This window comes from Chamaea fasciata, unplaced genomic scaffold (assembly GCF_029207755.1).
Source record: "Chamaea fasciata isolate MVZ Bird 193981 ecotype frontalis unplaced genomic scaffold, bChaFas1.0.hap1 SCAF_17, whole genome shotgun sequence".
NCBI lineage: Eukaryota > Metazoa > Chordata > Aves > Passeriformes > Sylviidae > Chamaea > Chamaea fasciata.
In genome coordinates, this window is record NW_027094102.1 from 11,393,846 (window position 1) to 11,420,898 (window position 27,053).

The 27,053-nt window shown below is 46.0% G+C and overlaps 1 protein-coding gene across 5 annotated transcripts in view; it reads right to left on the minus strand.

The window, feature by feature from the left end:
- Positions 1–1,154: 1,154 nt before the first annotated feature.
- The window catches only part of PTPRT (protein tyrosine phosphatase receptor type T), a 339,897-nt gene continuing 313,998 nt past the window's right edge, over positions 1,155–27,053 (minus strand). For all 5 annotated transcript variants that reach the window (XM_066198774.1, XM_066198773.1, XM_066198770.1 and 2 more), the window contains 8 exons: positions 26,698–26,833; positions 25,376–25,525; positions 20,101–20,274; positions 16,395–16,526; positions 12,474–12,599; positions 9,714–9,877; positions 8,724–8,859; positions 1,155–7,994 (listed from right to left, as the gene is read on the minus strand). In XM_066198774.1, the coding sequence (XP_066054871.1) occupies positions 7,941–7,994; positions 8,724–8,859; positions 9,714–9,877; positions 12,474–12,599; positions 16,395–16,526; positions 20,101–20,274; positions 25,376–25,525; positions 26,698–26,833 (1,072 nt within the window). In that variant the 3' untranslated portion in view covers positions 1,155–7,940. The remainder of the gene's footprint in view (positions 7,995–8,723; positions 8,860–9,713; positions 9,878–12,473; positions 12,600–16,394; positions 16,527–20,100; positions 20,275–25,375; positions 25,526–26,697; positions 26,834–27,053) is intronic.

The window sequence follows — 27,053 nt, forward strand, 5'->3', positions numbered from 1 at the left end:
CTGGCACTGCCCAGGCTCCCCAGGGAATGGTCCCAGCCCCGAGGCTGCCAGAGCTCCAGGAGCCTTTGGACAGCTCTGCCAGGGATGCCCAGGGTGGGATTGTTGGGGTGTCTGTGCAGGGACAGTGGCTGGGCTCCGTGATCCCCGTGGGTCCTTTCCAGCTCAGGAGATTCCATGATTCTGTGATTTCCATGGCTCTGTGTCATGGTTTAGACCCAGCAACAACCAAGCCCCACAGGGCCACTCCCTCACCCCCCTCCAGCTGGATCAGGGAGGGAATGGGAAGGGTAAAAGGCAGAAAGCTTGCGGGTTGGGATAAAGACAGGGAAACCAAAGGCTGTGCAAACAAGGAGAAAGCAAAACAAGGAGTTCATTCCCCAGTTCCCATGGCTGGGCAGGTTCAGCCATCCTCAGGAGAGCGGAGCCCCGTCACACTAATTGGGAAGGAAAACACCATCACTCCAAATGTTCCCCTTTTCTTTGTTCCTCCCCCACTTTATGCATGGTGTCACATGGTCTGGGACTTGCTTTTGGTCAGTTTGGGTCACCTGTCCTGGCTGTGCCTCCTCCCAGCCTCCCACACACCCCCAGCCCCATCCCAGCGGGGCTGTATGAGGAAAGCTCTGTGCAATCTCAGCAGTAACAAAAATATCTGTATTATCAACCCTGTGCTCAGCACAAATCCAAACCCCGGCTCCAAACCAGCCACTGGGAAGGGAATTAACTCTACCCCAGCTGAACCAGCACAGTCCATCTACAGAAACGACCAGAAAAATCTCAGGCACCTATCAGCAATTGTCATTCAGCACTGAGTACCAAGGAAACAATATAGTAATACCTGCTAGAGAGAGCAAGTACAAAAATACGCTTTGCTCTAACCCATACTGCTAAGACTGTAATTTTCAAAACTACTTAGCTCACATCCACAAGCTTTCTGAGAGGACTGACACAAAATCTGCAGCCAGGCTGAAGTGCCTGCCGAATTCTCTTTGCTGCTCTTCATCTCCTCAATGACAACCATCATGCAAAGCCCATCACTGTGACAAGATGCTGGTCTTATTTTTTGTCATGCAATCACCCCATCATTTCCAGCAGTGCTTCTCACAATGCCCTGTCTCCTCCAAGTGCAAAGAAAAGGCACAAGTACAAGAGTCTCTTAGTAAAACATTAATCTCAGATCACAGATTTATTTTATGGATTTGCAACACAGCCCATATTACAAACATTGTCTGGGAACATTTACAAGAATAAATAAGATGGACTCGCAGTTGTAAAAAAAAGATTACACTTCACTGTAATGTACAGTCAAAAAATATATCTGATATTCATTGACTTGACATTATTTACCTTCCTTCTTTTAAGCTAGAAAGAAAAGACACTGAATGCACAGTGTTGAGAGTTTTGTATTTATATTTTTTTCCTTTTTTTCCATACGTGCTTTATCTATCAAACATCCAAACTGTACAAGTGAGTTTCACCAGTAATCCATAAAGGCCGAGGGGGAGGAGAGGGGGCAGAGACTCGCTCTCATGCTGCACTCCTCCCTGCCCAAAAACACACCCGGGGAGCTGGGATGGCAGGATGCAGCACTCCTCCCTGCCCAAAAACACACCCAGGGTTGGGATGGCAGACTGCTCAGCCAGAGGCAGCCACAGCATGGCCGTGTGAGGTGATGGCAAGTCAGGCAAGAAGTGATGCTGGCACATTTGGATTCCAACAGGGTCAGCGCGGGGGGCGGGGGGGGGGGGGGGGGAGATAGAATCAGTGTGGGAGTGAATTTTGTCACTGTGGTTAGTCAGGATGGGTTAAGGGAGGTGTTAAGGATGCAGCTCAAACTTTTGGCATAGAAGTAAGTGTTTAAATGCTGGCAATGCAAGAAAGGGCTAGAGGGGCAATGAGGGGATAATTCCAGTTCTGCTCCAGGTACTGGAAGTCCAGCACATGAAGTTTGGTTTGACTGTCAGCAATGTGAAAAACTGAGCTGGGCTTGTCCTGGGAAGTCTCAGAGTACCTAAATTCATGACAGCTCGGAAATTGCTGGCCCCACTTCCTCTTCCATCCCCCAAAACACACTCCTTTCCATTATTTCACACAAAGAAGATTTCCTGGAGGTCCTCACTAAAAGATGATGTACTCACACAAGGAAATCCATCTCCACAGTGCAACACATTTGCGGTGTCTCACAGGGTGTCCCAATTAGTGGCATTTCAGGGTAACAGATCCCCACTGAAACACTCCTGTGACAACTGCCTCCACTAAAGGAACCACCGAACCCCTGGGTACCTAAATATGAAATATCAGGATTGGCCCCTAAGGGACATCAACAGCATTTTCATCCTGTACCTCCATGAGCATGGACTGGCTCATGTTTATACTGCTCAGAAACAGCTCATTGAATTGAATTCCAAGAAAAACCATTTTAGCTTTTCCCTTTTCATCCTTTTTTATCCCCCCCCCCCCCCCGCCAGGAAACACTATGGGAACACCAGCATCTGGCATTCAGTCTGCTGCATTAGTTTGTCTTTTAAGGCTCAGGTTGAAAACAGAATAGTGGTGGAAAATCTGCTGCATGAACTGGGATGAGGATGGAAAGACTAATTTAGATCCCTCATGTTTTTACAAACTGGAAAAGCTGCCAGGTTTCCACATCCTGCTAATCCAACATTAAACTGTAGGATATTCTGGGCACAGTTTATTTTTTTTTTTTCACAAGGAAAACTTTTAAAATATTTTAACACAGCAAATAAAGGTTAGAGACTAGAGGTCAGCAAGCTTTTGTGTCTTTTTTTTTCCCCTTTCCATCACACTCCGTACCAGCAGGATTTGTTGGTATATGAAAATGTATGATTCTGCTTGACAGTTTGAGCAAATTGTACATTCTTCAAGTATGCATATGAGGGAGATGATTGATACCTTTTCCAAGTCAATGAACAGATAATACATGATGGATTTTCCTTGTGGTCCTTGCCAAAACGACAGAAATTGGGCTTTGCTCGCTATGCTGTTGGCTCACCCTCGAGGAAAAAGAGCTGTAGGTATTTTTGGGAACAGGGAAAGAAAGAGCACTTGCACTGAAGTTGTATATTATGTATGTATGGCTTTAGAAGACTGCAATCTAAATAAGCAGGAGCACAGGAGGGTTAACAGACTCCTCATTCCTCACATCTGTCTCACTGACTTGGCTGGCTCCTCCTGTTCCTCTGTCTGGGCAGGGCAGCTGCAGTGCTTTGTTCTGCCCTCACACAGCAGGAATATGGAATTTTTGACCCAAGGGCAGTGGTTCTAGTGAATAAATGTTGCCACCTTTGCCACATGCCTGCCTTCGTTTTCCTAAAATAATGAGTTAACTGTCGTTTGAACACTTAAGACAAATTAAAGATTCTGAAATGAAAATGCAGCAGTTTCACGCCAAGGTCTTGAGATGCCCCTTGCACTGGCTGGAGAGATCACAAAAATTAACTGTGGTGCCAATGTCATGGAGTTGAATGTTCACATTTATTACAGGACAGTGAAGTTTTCCAAGGGGAACTTTTCCACCACATTGCCCATCCAGGACCATGCCAGGACTGTGCACTGCTCTGTGACGACTTTGCTAAAAATTCTGCAAGTGTGACAGATAGAAGCACCTCACATTTGAAGATTCCTCTCTCGAGCAAATCTTCTTTTATCTTTGTCCCTCAGGATTTATTCCCTCTGTCACACTCCGAGTGCTCCATCTCCACAGCACAGAATGTGACATTACCTGTTTTTTTATGATCTTGGCAGGAATTCAGAAGAGTAAGAGAGAGGTGAGAGCAGCTGTGCAAGAATAAGAGTGAGAGCAAGGTGTAGATTTCCTACCTGTTTCAGGATCCATTTCATCTGCCTTCTCCTCCAATGTTTGGTTTCTCCCAAAGGAGATTTCTCCTTCCCTTCTCTTCCGGAAGGAAACTGGTTTAACTGCCTCCTGAACCACCTGCTGCAGGAGCCTCTCTCCTTCCTCTGACTCCACAGCACACCAAGAGCAGTGACCAGCAAACCCTGCCTTGAGATTCCCAAGGGAAATCTCACAAATTTCGGCTAAAGCGCCTGTGGAAAGTAAATGGAAAAGCCAGTCCAGCATCCACAGGCTTAAATCTACCACTGTGGGGTCTATGTGGCTACTGGACGGTTTTTTTTTTTTTTTTTTTCCCAGGCAGTCTACAACTCCAGAATAGAATGCTAGAAACTACTGATAACAGAGGAATTCATTGCTGCAGATACATCCATGAATAATTTAGTGACCCTGAACCACCTGTTTCTACTTCCTTGTATTTCAGACCAAACTTTACACCAACTCTGTGCTGTCACAAACAGTTCCCCCTCGCCTCTGAAGGATGTCTCCATGGGAATAAGTTCATCTTCATTATGTCCATTCAAATATTTTCAATATGATATTTTTTTCCAGCCTGAAATTCAATCACTGAGGAATTCACCTTTTTTTTTTTTTTTTTGCACATTATCACTTTTCATCCACAGCAGGGGATGCTTAGGCTGAAAAGCTCCCACTGACTATTAATCCTTCCAGGAGTGAGAAAACCTCCTTTATCTCATCTCATAACTTCTTTCTTTCCCCATGAAAACAAACCCATCACCCATAATCTTGCTTCAAACACATTATCTACTTCACTATGGGCTGTTCTCTAGGGCTTAAACAACCTCAAGGTAATAAAGTGATTTAAAGGGAGCTTTTCCACACAATTCCCTTCATCATTAATTCACAGCTGGCATATATGCACTGTGCAGGGAGGAACAGCATGAAGATCCCTGAGCCAACACAGACTGGAGCTGGGTCAGTCCCCCAAAAGCACCATAACTGCAGGAATTTAGAACGGTTTGGCAACACAGTCTGCAGTGTCCGCTGAACCTCTTTCCATTTGGGTTGTAGGCTGGGCATTAGGAAGTTCAGACACATGGTTGAGTGGCCACATAATAAGCTGTGACTAACAGTTGGGCTGCGGTAACCAACACTTGCATTAACTCCTATAAAATGTAAAATTCAGCTGAAATATCTTTCCCTGTAGTTTGTGCCAACATCACTTGGCATCTGCAGAGAGCTGAGCACACAGTGAGCTGCTGTGGGCCAGCTGATCAAAGTACTTGACCTTTTAGTAGTGTTTTTCATACCATAAAACACATCCAAACCCACTTCCAGACCCTAAACCACTGCATTGCCAGTGCTGTTCTGCTCTGCTCATCCCACACCTCCTTCCCCTCACTCACACACCCCTCCTGCGGGCTTAACTCTGGCATTTCAATCCACTTTCTTTTAAGTTAAACCTAAATTACTTCACACCTCAGTGATACTGGCATTTCTCTGCCTCTCTGTTCCCTCATCCCAGCTGTCACCCTCGGCGCTGGCTTCACTCACTAAGTCACGAGGGAGACCTGCCACTGTGCTATTTTCCATGTAAAATTAACAGAATGCTAAATACTAATTAATATTTCCATTGTATCCAGAGGGAGCGGCTCCCTTTGGCTTTCTGGAGTCAGCAGAGTCAAAACCACTTTGCTGACTTGTAGCTTCTTCATACCTGGGCAGTTGTGGAAAAATCCCATCCTGGGATTAGAATTCCCTCTCCCATTTTCTCTCCCAACACCTGACCTACACTGTCACATCCAGCCACCAGTAATCAAAACACCAGTATTATACTTTTCCTCTCACTTTTATCTCATAGTTTCACTTTGTCTTCTAGTTATTTTTCCTGCTGAATTGTGTTGTTTAGTTGCATAGAGAAAAAAAAAAAACCCAATTCAGACCAGTAGCCTGTCCCTTGAGATGCCAGACACCCACTGACAGCCCCAGCTGGAACTAAAGCTGATTTCATGATTTTGTTTTGGCAGGCAACAGAAAGGACCAACCAGAAACAGCACAGAAGCTCCTGTGAGAAGGTGGTTCACAATCAGTTAAGACCTTCATGATATTAAAGCCAAAAATCCAAAGCTCCTCAGAGAAACCCCAGGTGGTCCAGCATCCTTTGCTAATCAAGAGGGGCATTAATGAACCTCCCAGCACCCTTCCCTAGGCTGGAGCTGGTGCTGGTGGGTGACAATGGCCTGGGTGGGTACTGGCGTGTCTGAGTTGAGAGCTGCTTCTGCCAGATTTCATTTCCATCCCTCCTGGTCAGGGCAAGGGTGTGACTATTGAAGAGAGAATGACCACGAAACTGAGGTGCCTTTTGAATTCACAGACAGAATTAGCAAAGCATTTTTAACTTCTGGCATGCTCGGTGCCAGGCATGGGCGGGACAGAGCTCCCAGGAGCCTCAGAGTATTCACCTGAGGGTGGAAAACTACAGGGTGATAAGAAAATTGGAGTTTCCTTAAACTCTTACCTTCAGTCTATCTTTTAGCAAGTCTGAATTTGAAGACCCTTACACCCCAGAATCTAATTTACACACAGAGCAACCTCATATTCCGCACCCTCAAGATAAATAAATGGCTAAATTGAAATACTAATTATTGTAAAGTCTTGTTCATTCAATTATTTTTTTCCCCCCAAGATTACCCTGCAGTCCTTAGTGATTAACTACTTAAACGTACTTTTTCAGAAAAGCAATTTCTTAGCTGCTAAGAAGTCAGAATGAGGTCCAGAACCGTGGCAAAACACATCTGGTGTTTGTTTCAGAGAAGGAGACCTGCACAGGCATTTTTGCAGAATAAAACAAAAGCTGTTTTGCTTAAGAAGAGAAGTTGCTGTGCTGGACTAACACTTCTCTTTACAGGTGTCAGAATAGGTTTCTGTGTATGTACATCACCTTTCCTACAGCTCCAAAGAATTACAGTTTTGAAGCTTGTAGGGCCTGGAAATAGTGAGGAAATCGTGCCCAAACCCAATTTTAAGAACCTTCAGACTTTAAACTCTTGAGCAGGAACTTTCCTTGCTGTCTGCTTGCACAGTGCCTAGTTCAGCAGGGTCCTGGCGTGACTAGGGGTCCTAAGTTCTACAGCAATACAAATAATAAATAAAAAATAGTCATACATAGTATATGAGCAATAATAACTTCTTCATACCCTGTTTGTCAAAGACACACTGCACCCCAGCTAATACTTGGGAAATGAGGTAACCAAGTTACCATAGTTGCGAGACAAATGCAATTTGTTTGATGCAAATATTAAACTTTCAGGCTCAAGTGGCTGGGAAACCCCTCAACAGCTTCAGCAGCAAAAGGACACAGACCAGAGGGATGGAACTGGGTCATGCACAGCCCTGGAAGTCGAGCAGAAACTGGGAGGAAATATCTGTGTGGAGGCAGTGAATCCATGAACAGATTCTCATGTCCACCATCTATTTTCATGCTTAAAGGGACTACATTTGGGAAGAGAATTCCAGCGTAGTCTTTTTTTTTTCTTTTTTTTTTTCATGTGTGTGTGTTGGCCTTTTCATTTGGAAAAACAAATAAAAGGAAACAGATAAGGTAGACAAATTGTAATGAAACATTTCATGTATCCCCTATGGCTATCTCGTTTTTCCCAAATGACTGCTGCATGAAATTAAAAAATTAAAAGCCTGGGATTTGAGAACAAAATTATAAATTAAAAAGGAGACATTTTAAAAGAGAATTTCCTAAGGGTTTCATTCCTTCCCCACTCTGCAGCAAGCAGAACAAAAACACAATCCAAAAGAGGAGAGAAGTCAGAGGGGATTAGAAAGTCCAGTCTTTCAGCCTGTCTCCCATTTTGCTAATTTTTACAGTAAGTTATTTAAGAAGCAGTAGATGTTCCGATAGAAAGCAGGCAGCAGCACACACAGGCATCGTCTCCTCCTTCCAGCGAGGTCTCTGCAACCTCAGTCTCTTGCTGAGAAGGAGGGAGAAGTTCTCCTTCCCACACTTGTTACTGCCTTCCAGTGTGGGACAGGGGAGAAGCATCCACCAGAGTTTGGGGTCTGGCACACCGTGGGGTCCCCTCCCCTCGCTGGGCTAAAAGGAACTCAAGTATTCCAGTGCAACCTCGTATACAAATTTATACTGCTCCTGAAAGAGAGGACACAAAGGAATGGGATTAGGACATGGGAAAATTCCTCAGAGCCTCCTTCTACAAGAAAAAAAATGCCTCCTCCCTCTTTCTTGTACCCTTTGGCAGGAGCAGACAGACACTGGTGGTGTTTCTGAGTGATCCTGAGCAAGCATGGCTGGGAGATGAAAGTGGAAGTCATCAGTGGAAGAGAAAAGCACTCAAAGAGACAGCCCCAGTCTGGACTGCTCATGATTTGCCTCCAGCCCTCACTGCACGTGTGGCTTTTGAGGCATGAACTCAGTCTGATGGATGGAGATGACTGAATTCAGGACAGTTTAATCTCCTGGGCTTCAGGCAGCCAGGCCTGGGGGCTGGACTGTTCTCCCTTCCTGGTTTCCAGATGTCTCACAGCACCTGGCATTGGGCTGGACAGGAGGACAAACCCCTGCATGGACAGAAGGATAGATCCCACTCTTCCCACAACCACGGTGACAGCACTGTGGGGTTTGACCTCCAGAGGCAGCTGCGTGGGACACAGGTTCCATCACTCTGCATCCTCTCTTCTCAAAAGGAGAAGCAGGCAAAATCACTGAACATGCTAAAACAGGACCAATTTCAATTCTGATGTCTTCATGTTTCCACTCATTTTAATTCATCCTGAACTAAGCCATTTGGACATTTTCTTACCTATCCTCAAGTCCCTTGCACACACGCTGGGTGGGGAATGAGCAGGAAGAAAGCCTTACCAGTGACTCCACCATGTTGGATTTGTTATTCCGTAGCGTTTTCACTATGTGGAACACGTCGATGATGTTCTGCTGCTGGATCATTTCACACACGCTGCAGATGGCACAGAAGGTGCCACTGCGTCCCCCACCATTCCTGGGAGCAGGAGAGAAGAGGTGAAGGTGGGGCTGGGGAGGTTCAGGGGAGGAGAGCACACACAGCCCCCACCCCATGGACACCAGGCAAGGTCTCTAATGTAAGGGCTGGTCATGGATGTTCAAGGGTTTGTGGGCCTAAAGGGGCTCCACGAGAGCTGGAGGGGGGCTTTGGACAGGGGATGAGTGAAAGGACACAGGGAATGGCTCCCCACTGCCAGAGGGCAGGGATGGACGGGATATTGGGAAGAAATTCCTCCCTTCGAGGGTGCTGAGGCCCTGGCACAGGGTGCCCAGAGAAGGTGTGGCTGCCCCTGGATCCCTGGAAGTGTCCAAGGCCAGGCTGGACAGGGCTCGGAGCAACCTGGGACAGTGGAAGGTTTTCACTAGAACTGAGTGGTGTTTGGGGTCCCTTCCAACCCAAACCACTCTGTGAGCCTGTGAAAGTGGAGATCTGTAGAACAGGGGCAGGGATGGATGGAAGGGCTAAGGGATTCCCGGAGTGGGGGACAGGGAAACTCAGGGACTGCAGTGGTGCAATCCCTGCTCTGGGCTCACAGCAGCCCTGTGCTCAGAGCTGGGGACATGGCAGGGCTGCTTCAGCCCTGTCTGGGCTCCAGTCAAAGACCTACAATGTTCCAGAGCTCTTGGAGCTATTTCTCACCGCAATCAGTAAAGTCCCTGGGCCAGGACACTACAATGCGGTACAATATTCAACTTGAAGCGTATTATAAATGTACTTTAACTCCATTTTCCCCAGCTGAAGCCCGGCAAACCACCAGATTTCCAGACCCACAACCAGTGGCCTTCACACAGCAGCAGGTGAGGCTGCGGCCGTTCCCCAGCCCTACTTACAGGCAGTGCACCACGGTGCGCCCGTCCCGGCCATCGTACTGCTCCTGCCACTTCTCCAGCCTCCGCACCACCTTCAGCAGGGAGCGCTTGGAGGGAGGCGTGTCCCTGTAGGCCGGCCAGCCGATGTACTGCAGGTGCTGCACGATGCGATACCCGTCCTGCGGCTGCAACACAGAGCCGGCTCAGGGGACAGGCAGCGGCGGGGCTGGGGCACCGGGCAGGGGACAGGGACGGGCAGGGGACAGGGACGGGGCAGGGGACAGGGACAGGGCTGGTGAGAGGGACGGGGCAGGGGACAGGGACAGGGACAGGGCTGGGGAGAGGGACGGGCAGGGGACAGGGACAGGGACGGGCAGGGGACAGGGACAGGGCTGGGGAGAGGGAGGGGGCTGGGGAGAGGGACAGGGCAGGGGAGAGGGATGGGGCAGGGGACAGGGACGGGCAGGGGACAGGGACGGGGCTGGGGACAGGGACAGGGCTGGGGAGAGGGATGGGGCAGGGGACAGGGACAGGGACGGGCAGGGGACAGGGACAGGGCTGGGGACAGGGACAGGGACGGGCAGGGGACAGGGACAGGGCTGGGGAGAGGGACGGGGCTGGGGAGAGGGACAGGGCAGGGGAGAGGGATGGGGCAGGGGACAGGGACAGGGCTGGGGAGAGGGACGGGGCTGGGGAGAGGGATGGGGCAGGGGACAGGGACGGGCAGGGGACAGGGACAGGGCTGGGGAGAGGGACGGGGCTGGGGAGAGGGACGGGCAGGGGACAGGGATGGGGCAGGGGACAGGGACGGGCAGGGGACAGGGACGGGGCTGGGGACAGGGACGGGCAGGGGACAGGGACGGGGCTGGGGACAGGGACAGGGCTGGGGAGAGGGATGGGGCAGGGGAGAGGGAATGGGGCTGGGGAGAGCCACAGGGCTGGGAGAGGAACGGGCAGGGGAGATGCACCGGGCAGGGTAGAGGCACTGGGGAAGGAGATAGGCTCGGGGCAGGACTGGGGCACTGCTGACACAGCATCCTCCCCTCTGCACCTGCAGTGCTGGGATTCTCCACGCTGGGCACCCGACATAGTGCACAAACAAGGGCTTTTCTCTCACCCGGATAACAATTATTACAGAGCCAAGCAGACACCAAGCGCATGGGTGTAGCCATGCACCCCCACCCGCAGGTGTTCCCGCATTAGGAAAGGATTTGGGTTTCATTCTTTGTTTCGCTTATAAGGCAAAGAACCAGGAAGTTTGATGCTCTTCTCAACGTAACTGGCTAAGTGCCGTAACAAAAGCACCTGTTGGATCCTTGAAATGTAACTCAAGACCTGTAGCTATTTTTATTGGGCAGAACGCCAAAAATCCCCCTTGATCGTTACATCCTTAAAGGAGAGCAGGAAGACTCTCAGTGTATTCTTGGGGTATTGTCGCAGGTGCAAAAGGGGGCTCCCCTGCACTGTGGGCAGCTTTTATTCTTTTGTTTTGTATAGTTTATTATTTTCTCGTTAAATAAAGACCTTTTTGCTTTTACAAGACACTCTCGACCATGCCATCTCTCTAACTATTAATAAGCCATTTTTGAGAAGTTGCTGGACAGCCCTCAGAGTGTGTTGGACCCTCGTGGAGCTAAACACAACTGGCTTGGTGAGAATTGCAACACAGGGGACCCCTGTTTGGTTTCCAGAATAGTTTCATCACACTGCACAAACAGATCAAATGTCTCTTTCCTGGTTGGCTGTGATGTGCCATAAGAAGTAGAGACAGCCCTCGAAAATTCTCTGGGAGTTGTGGAGGGACAGGATCCTCACAAATTTGCAGGCAGTGTCCGTGGTGTTGGACGTGGATGAGTGCAGAGAGCTGTGAGGGCACAGCACCCACCCTGCCAGCCCTTCCCCCATGGGCCAGCTCCATCTGAGAGCCACAGAGCCTTGGTATGACCAGTCTGATGACCCCCAGGCTCTCCCTGGGACACAGGAATGTGTCTAATATCCAACCAGGTGATCAATTTCTGTGGCTAGACCACAAGGTTCCCTCTGCAGTGCCACAGCTGAACTGCTGCACAGGCTCTGACCATGCAGACGCTGATGTGTTAAACTGCATGGAAACACAATTTGTTGAGCCTGCTTCCATTTCTGGCTAGAAAAAATTAAAGAGGAACAACAAAGGAAACATAATCAATCTGGGAAACAACTAATGAGAGAAAAATCCTCTGCTGAAGCCCTCTCCTGCAGCCCTGAAGTCGGATTGCCAGGGCTCAGTGTGCAGATAAACTTTGTTTCTATCATTTCAGCTGTCCTGGGGCTGAGGGACACAGACAAAGAGTTGCTCACAGAAATGGCAGTTGCTTATTTATAGGGAAAGCAGTGGCAATTGGGAATCCCAGTCTAGCCAGTAAACATTGCATCTGTCTTCAGAGATGCTGCCTGGGAGCTGACAGATGGAGAGCTGCTGACACCATCCCGGTTTATTTCCTGCAATACTGATGGCTTTATATCGGCTACCAAGTGATGAATTGTTCTCAAATATACACAGAAAAATGCTCACCATTTAAATACAGATTTCCAGCTCATATCATCCACTTGCTGCCTTCAGCCAAGAGTCCTTTAGCAATGCAGGCTGATTAAATGTTAATTAAAGGAAGTAGCTGCAGTGGAATTTCATTCCTAGGTGAGAGATTCTGCATCTCTAAACCACAAGTCTTGGCTCTGCCTCTTCCTCGAGCCAAAATGTGTTTTTCAGAATAACTAGGGCAGGTGGTATTTCTCCTTTCTTACCCGGGCCATGTTGCAAATCCGGAATATCCGGTTGATGATATCTTCATCGATGTCTGCTGAAACAAACTCCACTTGGATGGGGCCGTAACAACAGGACGTCTTCTCCGGCCAGTACTGCATGCAGAGCTAGAAAAAAACACAAAATGAAACAGAAATCTTAATTATTAACATACCCAACCATTCCTTTTGGATCTATAACCAGCTCAAAAGCCATCACCAATCCTGTATTTCCTGGCTTTGTTCAGAGAAGATCTCATTCTAGCTCAGTAAAACATTTTATTTCCTCAATGTGAAGAAAAAAAAGAAATATATTTTAGGGCCTGCATTTTTCTTTTTCTTTATATTTGTATGAACACAATTTGGAACTGATTGAATTCTGGGTCTAGAGATGCAGAGAAGGTGGCTGCCAAAGGAAGCTTCTGTAAGGGTAGAGATCTAACAGGAACATTAAAAGATTAGTGTGCGTAGATAAATTTAATAGGAACCATAGAGATTTGGTAAAAATGAGGAAACAGTACAGGCACCAAGAAATTTAATCTTAATTCAAACAAACTGGAATGTCTTTTTTTTTTTTTTCTGTAAGATTATCTTCTGAGTTTTCTGGCTCTACCAGTGTGCAGGGGAAGGAGAGTGAGTTTGTTCTGAGAGCAACAAGAGCAACTCTGCTTTCAGAGTAAACCACTACTGCACCTCTGAAGTTTGTGAAGCAGGCTGGGAGTGTTTTTCTTCTGCTGATATTAATGAGTTTAAAGGACAAAAAACACCCTATGCACACAAATTACAATGTAAGGATTTTAAATCCAGCTGGAAATAGATCATGGCGCAAAAATATTTTGCATGAGATCTCATTAGCAGTTTCTGCTAAGATTGTATTTCTTTGTGTTTTTTTTTTCTTTCCTTCCTATTTTCAAGTGTAATTTTGTACAAGTTTGAAACCCCCAGATGCTCATTTGAACTCGATCTCGAGCTTTTCAAGTTCAATCACTGCCAGCAACAACGTTGAGTGTGTGCATGCGACTGCATTAATTCTGCACTCCTGTTCCTCCTTTGATCATTGAGGATTGAAATTGGGTGGGATATCCACACAATCTTACGCATCTTTGCCCTTGTTAGTTTTTCAAGATTAAGCAAGCCAGCCAAGACCACACAAGCAAGTCCTTTGAAGGGTTTCTTTACTCTTCGTTCAGACTTTCAAGCTGCCTTAGTGATCTGCTCTCAAAGCATCTGTCCCACAGGCAGCGAGATGTGAGCCAAGCAGGAGCTTTAGCAAACAACCTCAAGGTGCACTGGAAAGCAGAAAAAGATTAAACCTTTCCTTAGCAGGGAAAATTTGCTTCTCCCAGAGCAGGTCTGTGAATGGCCACCTCTCCAAACACACAGGCGTATTATACACTGCTGCAGGCTGCCCTGTTGTGTGCCCTGACCTCCACGGGGGTTTATTTACCTTTTCCCTGCACTCAGGGCACAGCCTGGGATCAGGCACTGATGAACAGACAGGTAATGACAACACTGTCCTGCAAGGACAGTGCAGGCACAGTGCCAGGTTATCTTCCAGAAAACACATCTCCACAAGGGATCTGATGATCTGCTGGAGGGTAGGAAGGAGCTGCACAGAGATCTGGATTGATGGGCTTGAGGTCACTCAATCACACAATGGTTGTGTGTGGTCTGAAGGGCAACAGAGCTGGGGAAGGGGCTGGAGCCCTCAGAAGCAGCTGAGGGAGCTGGGAAAGGGGCTCAGCCTGGAGAAAAGGAGGCTCAGGGGGGAAACCCTGTCACTCTCCACAACTCCCTGAGTGTGCAGCCAGGTGGGGACCAGGCTCTGTTCCCAAGGAACAAGGGACAGGATGAGAGGAAACAGCATCAAACCATGCCAGGGGAAGTTTAGATTGGATGTTGGGAAAATTTCTTCACTGAAAGGGTGGCCAGGCAATGGGACAGCTGCCCAGAGCAGTGGTGGAGTCACCATCCCTGGAAAGATTTAAAAGACATGTTGATGTGACACTTAGGGACATGGGTCAGTGGTGGCCTTGGCAGAACTGAGGTAACAGCTGGACTCAATGATCTTGGAGGTCTTTTCCACCCCAAATGATTTTAGGATATCAAACTGTCTTACTGTGTCCTGGTAGCTCATAAAATACAAACTTTAAAATCCTCCCTAACTTCCAGTGCCACCTGGGTGTTTTGGCATTGGCTGCACTCTCGAGGGAGGTGACACCGTGCTACAGAAACTGTCACAGTGACTTCACGCACTGCCAAATCCTCTTTTCTGTGCCTACAGACCACATCATAACAGCAAAACTTTGCTAGGGAAAAAAAAAATAAGCTTTTTGCAGAAAGATAGTCACAAGAATAACACTGGCTGGGGCTGAAAGGTTTGTGTTTTCCCAGAACCAAGTGTGAGGAAGTGTGTCATTTCCAGAAAAAGCTGGGTTTTGCTTTGAAGTGTCAGGAAAAAAAAAGGTGAAATTTGTCCCTGGATTCAATGCCAAGATGCAGAATCAAGGAGGGTGGATGGGAGAGGAAAACAGAGTGGTGGGACTGTGCAGGCATCAGGAGAGCCCACTGCTGAACAGAGCTGTCACTGGGGCTGGAATGGAATCCCACTGAGTTCCCCCTGATGGGACATCCCCTGAAGGACTGGGCTGATTGGCTTCTCCATCACCATCCAAAAAAGAGACCAATAATTCACTGCCTTCAAGTGTGGTAAGACAGGGAAGAGACAAATGAAAAATTAATACATGAAGTACCAGCTATTGAGGGTTCCTCTCCTCTCATTGAACAAGGGCTGTGATGGGTGAATTAACCATGCCAAATATGCTCTCCACACAAATTGCATGATTAGACCTTTTTGAAAGCTGTTATCCTCTGCAGCTCATCAGTAAGGTGGCTGGAGACACCAGGGCAGGAGGAATGGCAAAAGCTCTTCCTTGGCAAACTCAGATCCTGAAAACACTGCTGTGTCCAGTAGCCAAAACCCAACTTGGATATGGTATTCAAAGGGGGAAAAATATATATATATATATACATATAAAAGGACAATATAATCCTCAAACTGTGCAAAGCACATTTCTCAGTATTACAGAATTGTACTGGAAAACTCAGGAGAAAGATCCTTCAAATTATTTCAGCTCTCTTGGTTTTATTCTTCTGGAAATGCCATGTGAAAAAGGCAAGTGTGAAGTACCCTGGGGCTGTGGTAGGGAGCATTCCTGTACCAAACACTGACAAAAATATGAAAGGGGAGAAAGTGGGTTTGGAGGGAAATTCTGGCCTGCAAACACAAAGTAATTCTATAATATATATGTATATAGAACTCTTTGATACTTTTAAATGTATCTATTTCACATAATTTTACATCAAAGTATTTATATAATAAATGGGTAGACTTTATAGCAGCTTTTCAGTATCTAGAAGGTGCTTACAGGAACACTGGTAGGGGGACTTTTCAGAAGGGTATGGAATGATAGGAAAAAGGAGAATAGCATTAAGCTGAAGCAGGGCAGATTAGGTGGGATATCAGGAAGAAATTCCTCCCTGTGAGGGTGGGGAGGGCCTGGCACAGGGTGCCCAGAGAAGCTGTGGCTGCCCCTGGATCCCTGGAAGTGTTCAAGGCCAGGCTGGACAGGGCTTGGAGCACCCTGGGACATTGGGACGGGGTTGAAGTAATATGATCTTTAAGTTCCCTTCCTATCCAAACCCTTCCATGATCCCTATTAATTACAATAAGAATTAGCTTACAAAGAACCAGGCATATGGACTTATTCTCCATTTAAAGCCCAAAACATCACCTACTACTTTCCAGCTCCCCCTCATTCACTTATTGGGGTTGAAGGGCACCAGAAAATGGCAGCAGGGACTCTCTGCAAACCCCCTGGATTTGAGAAGGGAGTGACGTGCCAGGAATGAAGAGCCACTCACCTGTGCTGCATCCATCTCATTGAGCATCACCACAGAGGAGCAGTTGTAATCAAACACCAACCTCCAGAAGTCTGCAATGGTGTTGGGCAAGGGGTGCTGGGTGACAATGAAGGCAGCAGGTTGCTTGTGGCTCTAACAAAAGGAATAAGATTAGTTAAAAAAAAAAAAAAAAAGAATTCAATCAACTTTTATTCAAAGGAATATTACACCCGGGAGGCTGTGGGGAGGCAATCTGAGCCATTTAACCAGATTATACAAATCACATCTCCTGCTCCTTGTTATCGCCCCGCAATGAATGAACGCCTCCTAATGGGATTCTTCTGCTCCCAATAAAGACATTTCATTAAAGAAGTGTCACAAGAGCAGAGATTACCCAAATCAATTATTTATATTTTGAGACTCAGCAAATAATGCTAATTCTACTATTACTACTACTACGACTATCAGTAATATTAATAATTGGAAGGAAAACAGCTGGAAGCAAATGCTCTCCTTTGTGCTGCAGTGGCCTTGAGGAACTCCAGAAGGAATTAGCCCCGTCTGCTGTGGCTGCCTGGGGCTGCAGTGTGACAGAGGTGGCACATTTAGATCCCAGCCATCCTTTATGAGCTCGTGGGGCAGCATTCAGAGCCTCTGACATTGGCATTTAATTCCTGATATTATTCTTTCACCTCAAAAAGGCCCCTCTGACCTCAGTCCCCCTAAGCACAGAGGGCTGGGGCTCTGCTCCCAACCTCGGTGGGGCTGAGTTAATGAATGTTTGTGAGGCTCTCAGGGATGAAAGGCAACAAGCTGAAAACTTTATCTCTTCCCACCCATGGCAGGCAAAGCTTAAATGAGCCAGGAAACAGCACAGCCCTTTCTGCTGTACATCTGTGAAGCAGACTTGAATCAAAAGGCACACTAATTCTGGGGTAAAGAAAACAAAAAAGCCTTCAACAGAATAAAATTTTGGATTTAAAGTGAAGAAACAAATAAAATCCTGAAGTATGAAGCTGCCCACTGTGGGGGTTTGCCTTTTCTCCTCTGTGTGAGGCAGATGTGGGTGGAAGTGCTGAGCAGGCCATGCTGGGATAAAGGAGCTTCTGAGTGTGCACCTGTGAGGAGGGTGATGGGGCATGATGTACAGAGAAGGAAAACAAAATTATTTCTTGGGAAATTTTAGTCTGGAATGGACTTTTGTCTTTTTCCCCACTCTGCATTCCACATCTGGAAACACCAGAATGGGTCAAAAAGCTGTGAAGTACCAGACCAGCGGTGGCAACAGAGTGGCAAATAAAATAGCGAGGTTTATCTCCTAACTAAACACCAGAATGCTCCTGCAATGGTTTTTTCATGGTGTGCCAGTAGCAAACCTGGCTAAACTCTTGGCTGAAGGTCATGTGTGCTTCTGGGGTTTGCCATTAGGAGAAAAAGAAACCCAGCTCTTTGCTACAGGTGAGGAACCAGGTTCACTGTCCTATTTCAAAGGGAAAGTGACACAGAGGTGTGAATTACTCATGCAAGGGAACATGTGTTGGATAGTGGGGGAATGAGGATGCCAGGAACACACAAGTTCCTGTTTTTCTCCAAACCCCATGGATTAAACACAAATCTAACACTTCTTCATGGCTTGACTCATGATGTGACTTAAGTCTCATTTTTTAAGGATTGTGTTCCATTGTTTTAGGGGAAGCTGAGGGACAGTTTTGCTCCTTTCAAGGCAATATGGGGTGGATGAATGGACGGTGTCCTCTAAGAGTCCCTTCTCAGTACAAGACTTCACATCTCAGCAAGAACAGCTATGAAAATTTAGGATTCTGGCTGTTCTCCTGTGATTATTTTTGTCCCCAAAAGTTCCTGAATCCTTTATGGAAAGATAAAGGACAGTCAGAGAACATCACAGTGGCTGAATTTCAATGACAGGTGAAAAACTGCTTTGTACTTAAAAAAAATTAATCCATTGGAATTTTGTGGGGAAGGATGCAAACATTTGCAAAGTGATTTGAGGTAATGAGGGCTGAAATGTACAAATATTCCCAATCCATAAGAAACTAAAGACTGCATTGTGCTTCTGCAGATGTGCAAAAGCACTAAACACACTTTAAAAAACAAATTTCTTTAGGCATGTTTGCAATGAAAACATCACAATCTTGCTGAAAAAAATCTAAAATAAATTCTGTGACCATTTGAATGAATATCTTAAATGCAACAGTATCGCTGTTTCCCAAAGACTGAAGAACAGAAAATTAAAAAAACAGAGACCCTGCTGCTGCCAGGGAAAAATTGATGGCATTTCACCCTGGATCATATTTACACATACTCCAACTGCAATAATTAGTGGCTTTAAAGACATCTGTGTCCAAAGGCAGCACAGCAAAAAGAAGCCATCAACATAATTCATCCTCCACAAATGACCCATGCTGTGAGATTCCAGGCTATAAACAAAGCGAGGGAAAACGCCTTTGGACAGAGTCACATCAGCTCAACTCACGTCCTTTAGCCTGAAAATATTTTGCACATCTGATCCCCTGCACTCCCACATTCTTAACTGCATAAGATCAAATCAATCACTCTCTCCACACTGCAAATTATCCTTTTCAAAAAGCTGGCCTGGCAAACATTTCTCTTCCCAACGGATACAAAAACCAATGTATGGGAAGAGCTGTCCCCCCACTTTTTTGTGCAACTATCTTTCTGTAATCCAGCCTCAAACTGCACACTGAGGGATGCCTTTGCCAAAAATTTTTATCCAATGTGGAGCAGAACTCGGGTGTGTGATCACAGAATAACAGAATGTAACAGAATGTGCTGAGTTGGAACGGACCCTCAAGGATCATGGAGTCCAACACCTGGCCCTGCACAGCACCATCCCAAACAGTGCCCCAAAGTATTGTCTGAAAGCTTCTTAAACTGTCAGGCTGGTGCTGCGACCACTTCCCTGGGATAATCATAGTCTGGATGACATATTTTGGTGATGAAGAGAAAATCCACAGAATTCACAGAATTATTAGGTTGGAAGAGACCTCCAAGATTATTGAGTCCAACCCAGCCCTAACACCTCAACTAAACCATGGCACTGAGTGCCACATCCAGTCTTTTTATAAACACATCCAGGGATGGTGACTCCACCACCTCACCAGGAAGACCCTTCCAGTACTTTATCACTCTTTCTGAAAAAACTTTCTCCTGATATCCAGCCTATATTTCTCTTGGTGCAGCCTGAGACTGTGTCCTCTCGTTCTGTCAGTGCTGCCTGGAGAAAGAGACCAATTCCCACCTGAGCACAGCCACCTTTCAGGGAGTTGTAGAGAGTGATAAGGTCACCCCTGAGTCTCCTTTTCTCCAGGATAAACAACCCCAGCTCCCTCAGTCGTTCCTCACAGGGTTTGTGTTCCAAGCCCCTCACCAGCCTCGTGGCCTCCTCTGGACGCGCTCAAGCATCTTAATGTCCTTCCTAAACTGAGGGGCCAGGACCGGACACAGCACTCAATGCCCTTCCCAAATTGAGGGGCCAGAAATGGACAGAGCAGACAAGGTAGAGCCTGAGCAGTGCCAAGTACAGGGGAAGAATGACCTCCCTGCTCCTCCTGGCCACCTGTTTTTCCCGGTTTGGAGATATCAGACTCAGAAACTCCAGCTAAGTAAGCTTTTTTCTTTAGATCCATTCCCCCAGAAAAACATCAAGAGAGGGGATAAACTCCTGTCAGGCCGTAGCAGTGCTTACATCCATGAGGGCAGCATTGATGTAGTTGCTGGACTCTCCATCCACGGAGATGAGGAAGGGCAGGCAGCGGTCCAGCGGCAGCACATCCATGCCGCGGTTCTTGTCGTGGTTGCGCGGCAGCAGCCCGATGCTGCAGTCCTCCGGCCGCACCCGCGGCGTCACGATATTCAGGGTCTGCACAGGGAAACAGGGACTGTCTTGGGTTATGTAACCAAAAAAAATGTTTATTCTGTTCCATCTGTTAAAACGCAGCTGGGGAGGTGTTTTTTTATTTATCTGTTGTAACTCCAGGTGGGAGAGGGCGGCTGCCTTTCTGATAACAAGCCAGCTGTTAAAACTGGGTGGGCCATTGTTTCTTATCTATGTTCAGTCTTCCACTGCCTCCCAAGCCAGCTGTTAAAACCAGGTGAGGCATTATTTCTTACCTCTGTTCACCCTCACAGGGGATATCTTCTGTTAATGGCCCATTAAAGCTCAGCACCCCAGTACCTCCCATTACCTCCATGGGGATATCTTATGTTAATGGGCCATTAAGCCTCACCAATGACATGACACATTACATCATCCCATTATGAGACACTCTACCCGGGGAGGAGGAGCCAAACAATTTCCAGCTAGATAAGAAGGAGCCACAAGTGTCACCAGTCATCCAGTGCTCCCACGGGACTCCTGAAGGACCCATCTCTGGACCCTTTTTCCCTACAGGACCATCTCTACTTCCAACAGGACCACATCTGCCACTCCAGGAGGGCTTACTTTTGGACTCTTTCCAACACCCTGACCAAAAGGGTGTCAGGTTGTATTCTGACTCTGTCAGCGGTCTTTTATATTATTGCATTTATTTTATTTTACTTCTTTTTTTTTTTTTTTTCCTTCCTATTACATTGTATTTCTGACTTTGAGTCTCTCACTGGTTTTGCTTTCAAACCACTACAAGGACACAAACAGCCTCAGTGCCTTGGGGTTCACCTCCAAGGAGGATGCACAATACGTTTGTAATAAAGGTCTTTATTGGGATATGATGTTTTCCATGAATGAGCAACTACTTGCTTACAATTATATAGTGCACTCTGAAACCAAAAGTCCAATTTTAGGCTAGAAAAAAGGGTTAAAGCAATTTTAAACTTCCGCAGCTAAGGTTCTGAAATAAAGAAAATAGAAAGTTCATAAACTAGCATGAATATGCATGGATGATGACCAATTAAAAAAAAATCATACAAATCCTCTAATCTCTAAAGATTTTTATACTAATCACTGCTTCATTTCCTTTGCAACCATACTTGAAGTGACAGTGGATGTTGTTTTTTTGGAATAATCTTCTAGGATATTTACACAAGCCTAATGTATGCAATGCTCCTGCATTATTGATAATTTCTGTGGGAAAGAAATGAAAATTGTACCTCGCTTGCTAGGGTTTCCTCTGAACTTTTGAGTCCTTTCAAGCAATGCAAAGCAAGACCCTGAGCCAGGAGATCATTTTTACTCATCAGAGTAGCAGAGCTTTGGCTGTTGCCTATAGGTGAAACCTTACAAAATAAGGGCCTTGTTACCCTTGTAAAACCACGGCTCAGGCCTGCTACTTTGGCTAAGCTGAAAAGTGTTGTGACAGGTAGAAAAATTATAAAAGAAGGGCCTTATAAAATCAGGCCTGATCTATTAAATTAATAGCTAGCCTGTAATTTCTTCTAAGTGCAGCTAACAAGTAATTTGTAAGTTCACATATGAAGCTGTTTTGAGGATGAGAAGTTCCTTTAACACAACAATCTATTCTGAGGGTGAAAAACAAGTGCACCTGTGATAACAAGGGATTTGTCCCATGAGAATCAGTAAGGAAAATATGTAAACAATCCAAGAATAGATAGATTTGATGGACAAGTAAAATACCTTTTACCAAGCAATAGAATAATTAACAAGAAAGCTATTAACCAATTAAAGTTACCCTTGAGGTTTGTAAAAATTGTATAAAAGCATGCCGCCATAATAAAGAGCCTTCTGAAGATTCTACCGTGTCACTCTGTGTGTCATGTTTGCCCTAACAATGATAGAAAAGGGCCATGGGAAAGTGACTCGGCTGAATTAGAGGTAGAAAAATGAGTTCTATAACCATGACATGCTCACATTGTGGTTTATAGTGGTTGGTTGGATTACATTTGTTGTGCTTAAATGGGATGTAACTGATAACAGGGTAATTGTTTAAAAAGGCCTGGTTCTGCCAGAAGGGCTCTGCTTTGCACCTGTCTGGGCTGTGTTACACAGCCTTGTAACATTTGGCATCCCAGAGATAAAAAGGAAGAAGCACTCAGGAGCTTGTTGCTGTTATAACACACTGTGTGTTGCAGATTGTCCTGAGGAACTCTTCCAAACATTGTTAGCTCCAGCAAAAACTGAAAGCACTATACACCTCCCAAACATTTCCAGCTCTAAACCCACAGAGCAGATAGACAACATTCCTGTTCTTTCCTAGAGCTTGGAAATAGATGTCACAGGTTTGCAGCTTTGAGCTGGTGATGGAGTGAAAGCTCCTCCTGTTTCTACCATCCTTAGGGTGGAAGCACAAATCTTTCCCCCTCTTCAGGTGCTTCCTGTGCAGGTGTCCCCTGAGTATGGATCACCCAGCAGGTCAGACTGTGCTTAGAGCCTCTGGTGATCCCTCAAACTACTGACTTATCTTATAAAAACCTAAGATAAAATGTCGTTTTGAGTTTTTTTTTTTTTTTAACAGAAAAGTCTATTTGTTTCATATATTATTTACATTGCTACTTTCCTTTTGAAGTGACACAGGATGCTTCACTTACATAGTCATACCTAAGCTCTGGGGCCTTGCTGTCAGCCTTTGACTGATATCTGCCTTTTCCACAGCTTGACAGACTATGTTTCTTTAAATCAATTTCACTTTTGTGTTTCCTACTGTGGAGGCCCCCTGACAAACCAGTCCAGGTTGGTCAGCAAGGATCAAAACTCAGAAATCAAAGTGAATGCATCCTAGCACCAGCGCTTAAGTGGTGCTAGATCAGTGGCTGTCTGATGTCATTGTATTTTCACTTTTACATCTCCCCTGCCTGAGCAAAGCCCGTGGAGTCCTACAGTGAACTCTCTGCAGCCAGAAGAATACAAAATATTTAGGGGCCAAAAAGAAAAAAAAAAAACCTTACAAAGAGCTGGACTTCTGCCACAGAGAGGTTATGAATGAAGAAAAGAGGAAGGTCAAACAATCCAAGATAAAAGAATGTGCCAAAGTATAAAACTTGAAATAATATAGTTGCTCTAAATTATTCAGGTTCTACATTGTCTGGAGATGGAAAGCAGGGAGTCTGGCTGGGGAAACAACATGAAATCTCAGATCTCTGACAGTGCAGATAATCAGGCAGGTGACTTGTTAGTGATTTACTCCTGCCTATTTTATGCTACTCTCCTCTCTCCCTTGTTCCTGTACTAACTCAGATTACAAAAACTCTCCAGAGTGAGCTTTTGTGTGTCCAGACAACATGTAGAGCATGAGAAATACATCCAGCCTTACCTTGGGTCCAGTGGGACCTAAATAACACAAACTGCAAGCACAGATCTATAGTTATATCAACTGGTTCCTAAAGATTGCAGCAGAGATAGCAGCTTTTGCATTAAATCCAGACAATCAGGGCTGAGGAACACTCTGAGCCAAAATCCTGTAAAAATAGATTCTACAACGAGACAGACACTGAACCTCTTATGCAAAGAACAGTGGAGCAGTTCCTTCCCACAGGAGCTGCCAGCCCCTGGCAGCTCAAAAGAACAAGCACAGAGGTGACAAATCCCATCTCATATCATGACAAATACACCCAGCAAGCGGTGGCTGCTTTTTTTTTTTTTTAATAGTGTTTTTTTAAACAGCATTTGATGAAGTTCAGCTCTAGCTCCTTCATGCCAAGAACCAGAAACACTTTTACAGACCTGCTATCACTTGATAGAACCAGATCTTTTTTTAATTGAACTGCCATCAGTTGGGATCCACATTCTTTATCTCACTGTACCAACCCTGATGATTCCCTGTAAGGCTGCAGATAAAAGACACACATTCTCCCTTTGCATAGAGAGGGAGGAAAAGGGGCCTCTGACTCAGGCTGGGGAACCCAAAAGACATTCTCTTGCTGCAAAAGACACTTTCCTGGGAGAGGGGGTGGGAATTTACTACAATTAAAGCAATCTCCACCGATCTCCACCGATGAGTCGCCTCAACAAAGAGTAGATGTCTCTCTCTTTCCTGTCAAACTCATCTTGCTCCAAATTTCCCACAGTCTTGTTTTTTTCCCTACATCAGTGTTGGCTCGAAATCATAGACCCACAGAATGTTTTCGTTTGGAAGAGACATAAAAGCCCATCCATTCCACCCCTGCCATGGGCAGGGACACCTTCCACTATCCCAGGCTGCTCCAAGCCCTGTCCAACCTGGCCATGGACACTTCCAGGGATCCAGGGGCAGCCACAGCTTCTCTGGGCAACCAATGCCAGTGTCTCTTCAGCCTCACAGTAAAGAATTAAAGATTCGTGGGGAATAAGACCAGAAAACTTAGTTCGGTGTTCAGAATGCTGGGTGAATTCTGCACTTTGTGAGAGGAACAACTGCACAGGATCCACGGCTGGAGTGTCCCAGGCCCATTTACCAGGGTGGGATAAGCAACAGGGACAGCAAACAAAGGAGGGGCCCCTATTTTGTCGCTTGCCCTGGGCAAAGAACAGTAATAGAGCACTTGTGAGTTTTACTGTCCATAATTTTGGGTATCATCACCAGGTACCTGGCAAAACATCTGCAGTGAACTGAGGGATTCATTGACATTTAATAGAAAAATTAGCAATAGCCAAAATAATGCTCACTGAGCTCCCTCTCTCCCCTGTGTGGGAGGTTGTCAACAAGTTGATTGTCAAAGCTTGGAAGCACCATATGAGCCACAAGAATGGGTAATAAGGCACCTTGAGGCACAAATGTTTCTGTATAAATTATGGAAAGAAATGAACAACACAATGCTCATTAAAATAAGAAGTACAGCATTATGTGTGAAAATTAGTACCCTTTCTCTACTGTAGTGATGGGGACAATTTTTTCCTTGCTGAAGGCTGAATAGTCCATGCTCAAAAACCAACTTCTGCCTGACCCAGTAGTACAACAACAACAATCAACTGAAATCAAACCTTGGCTCAGTGTCCTCCTTGTCTGCTCTGCTGGAAATCACAAAATAACACACAGAAATAGATTAAACACCTTCAATACACCAACTGCAGTGACTGAGACATATGAAATTACCTGAAACTCATCTTTTATCTGGCTGGAATTGGTCTGTGGATCCAGTCTGCTGATGTTGTAATATATGGATCTGAACTCACAGACTGGGATGGCTGTGTTGCCACAGAGACATGCCTCCAAAATGGCATCATGGACAAACACATACTGCTCCTGCACAGGGAAGGAGATATTAAAATCACATTTTTAATACAGATCATGAAATATCACTCTTCTTTTTTTCTTAAGTCATGCCCAATATGCATATTTGGCTCTGTTTCACGTCGAGACAAATTGCACAGCGTGCTGTGTGACAGCTTTGTGAGCATATTTCATCCATCATGCAATGTGAGGTCTCACGTGTTCGTTTTAGATTTACAAGGAAAATGGGGAGTTGGCACTCTCAGGAATGCTGGGACAAAATGGGGCGGGGCTGAGGAGAACACCAGGGTGTAAAACCCCTCTATCCACAAGGTAATGGTCAGGGATGGACCTCCAATAACACCAGAGAATAAGAGAATTGTTTCGGTTGGAAAAGACCCCTAAGATCATTGAGTCCAACCCAGCAGTGCCAAATTCACCACTGAACATGTCCCCAGGGGCCACATCTACATGGCTGTTAGATCCTTGCAGGGATGGTGACTCCACCACTGCCCTGGGCACCCTGTCCCAGGGCTGGACAACCCTTTAAATGAAAACACATTTCCTAATATGCAATTCAACCTTCCTTGGCACAACTGTACAGAATTAACAGATTCTTCAGAACCCTGGGTTCTGGATATTTTGGCTAAAACTCTTACGCTAAAGTAAATATGGGAAGCCCAACAAAGTTAAAAGCCTTTCTCTGTTCCAGGCTATTGTCCCTCAGGAGGGAAAGGGGTTAAGGGACACGCATAAAACCTGTGCAACAGGATAACAGTTCTGCAGGAGTTTGTGCAGCTGCCAGACACTGTGTGTGTGATAGAGCACCTTGCTGAACCAGCACCCAAAGCTTGAATCAAAGATGTTTTGTTTGCCTAGCTTGTAATTGATATACACTAGGTACTACTGGAGCCTGCAGTGTTCATATGAATGAGTCATGAGAGGCTTCAGGAGCTCTTTTCTCCTACTACAAGAATAAAATTATTCAGCAATGCACAGACCTAAACTTCAAGGTTTGCCCTCCTGTCTTGGAGGCCCCGAGTAGCTGCCAGTGAATTGATTCGGTGCAAATCCGGGCATGTTTAGCCACTGAAAGTTCTGCATAATCAGGGCACAGAGCGAGCCACTGTTGACTTAATAAATTGCTGAGCAGAGAAGCTGACAGGAAAGCAGCACCTCGTGCAGGGAGAGCTGCTGGCACCCACCTCTGTCTGCACCAGATTGACCCTTTGGGAGCGCAGCTCTCGCACGCAGTTGAAAATATCCACCACGCCCTCGTTCTCTGCCATGTCCAGCATGATGTCGATGGCAATAAAGCACCCTGTCCTCCCAGCCCCAGCACTGGAAAAGAAGAAGACAGGAGGGTCTGTGTGACCAAGGGGATGTGGAGAGGCAGGGCTCCGTGGAGGAGAGAATTACAGCAGCAGCACACATGCTGCTGTCTCCTCCTGGGAGCTGCTCCCGCTCCCTGCTGGATTCATTGTTCTGTCTGAGGATTTAAGGGAATGAGGGGAAATAGTATTTCTTGAAAGGGAAGTAAAACTAAAGCTTTGTGTTATTG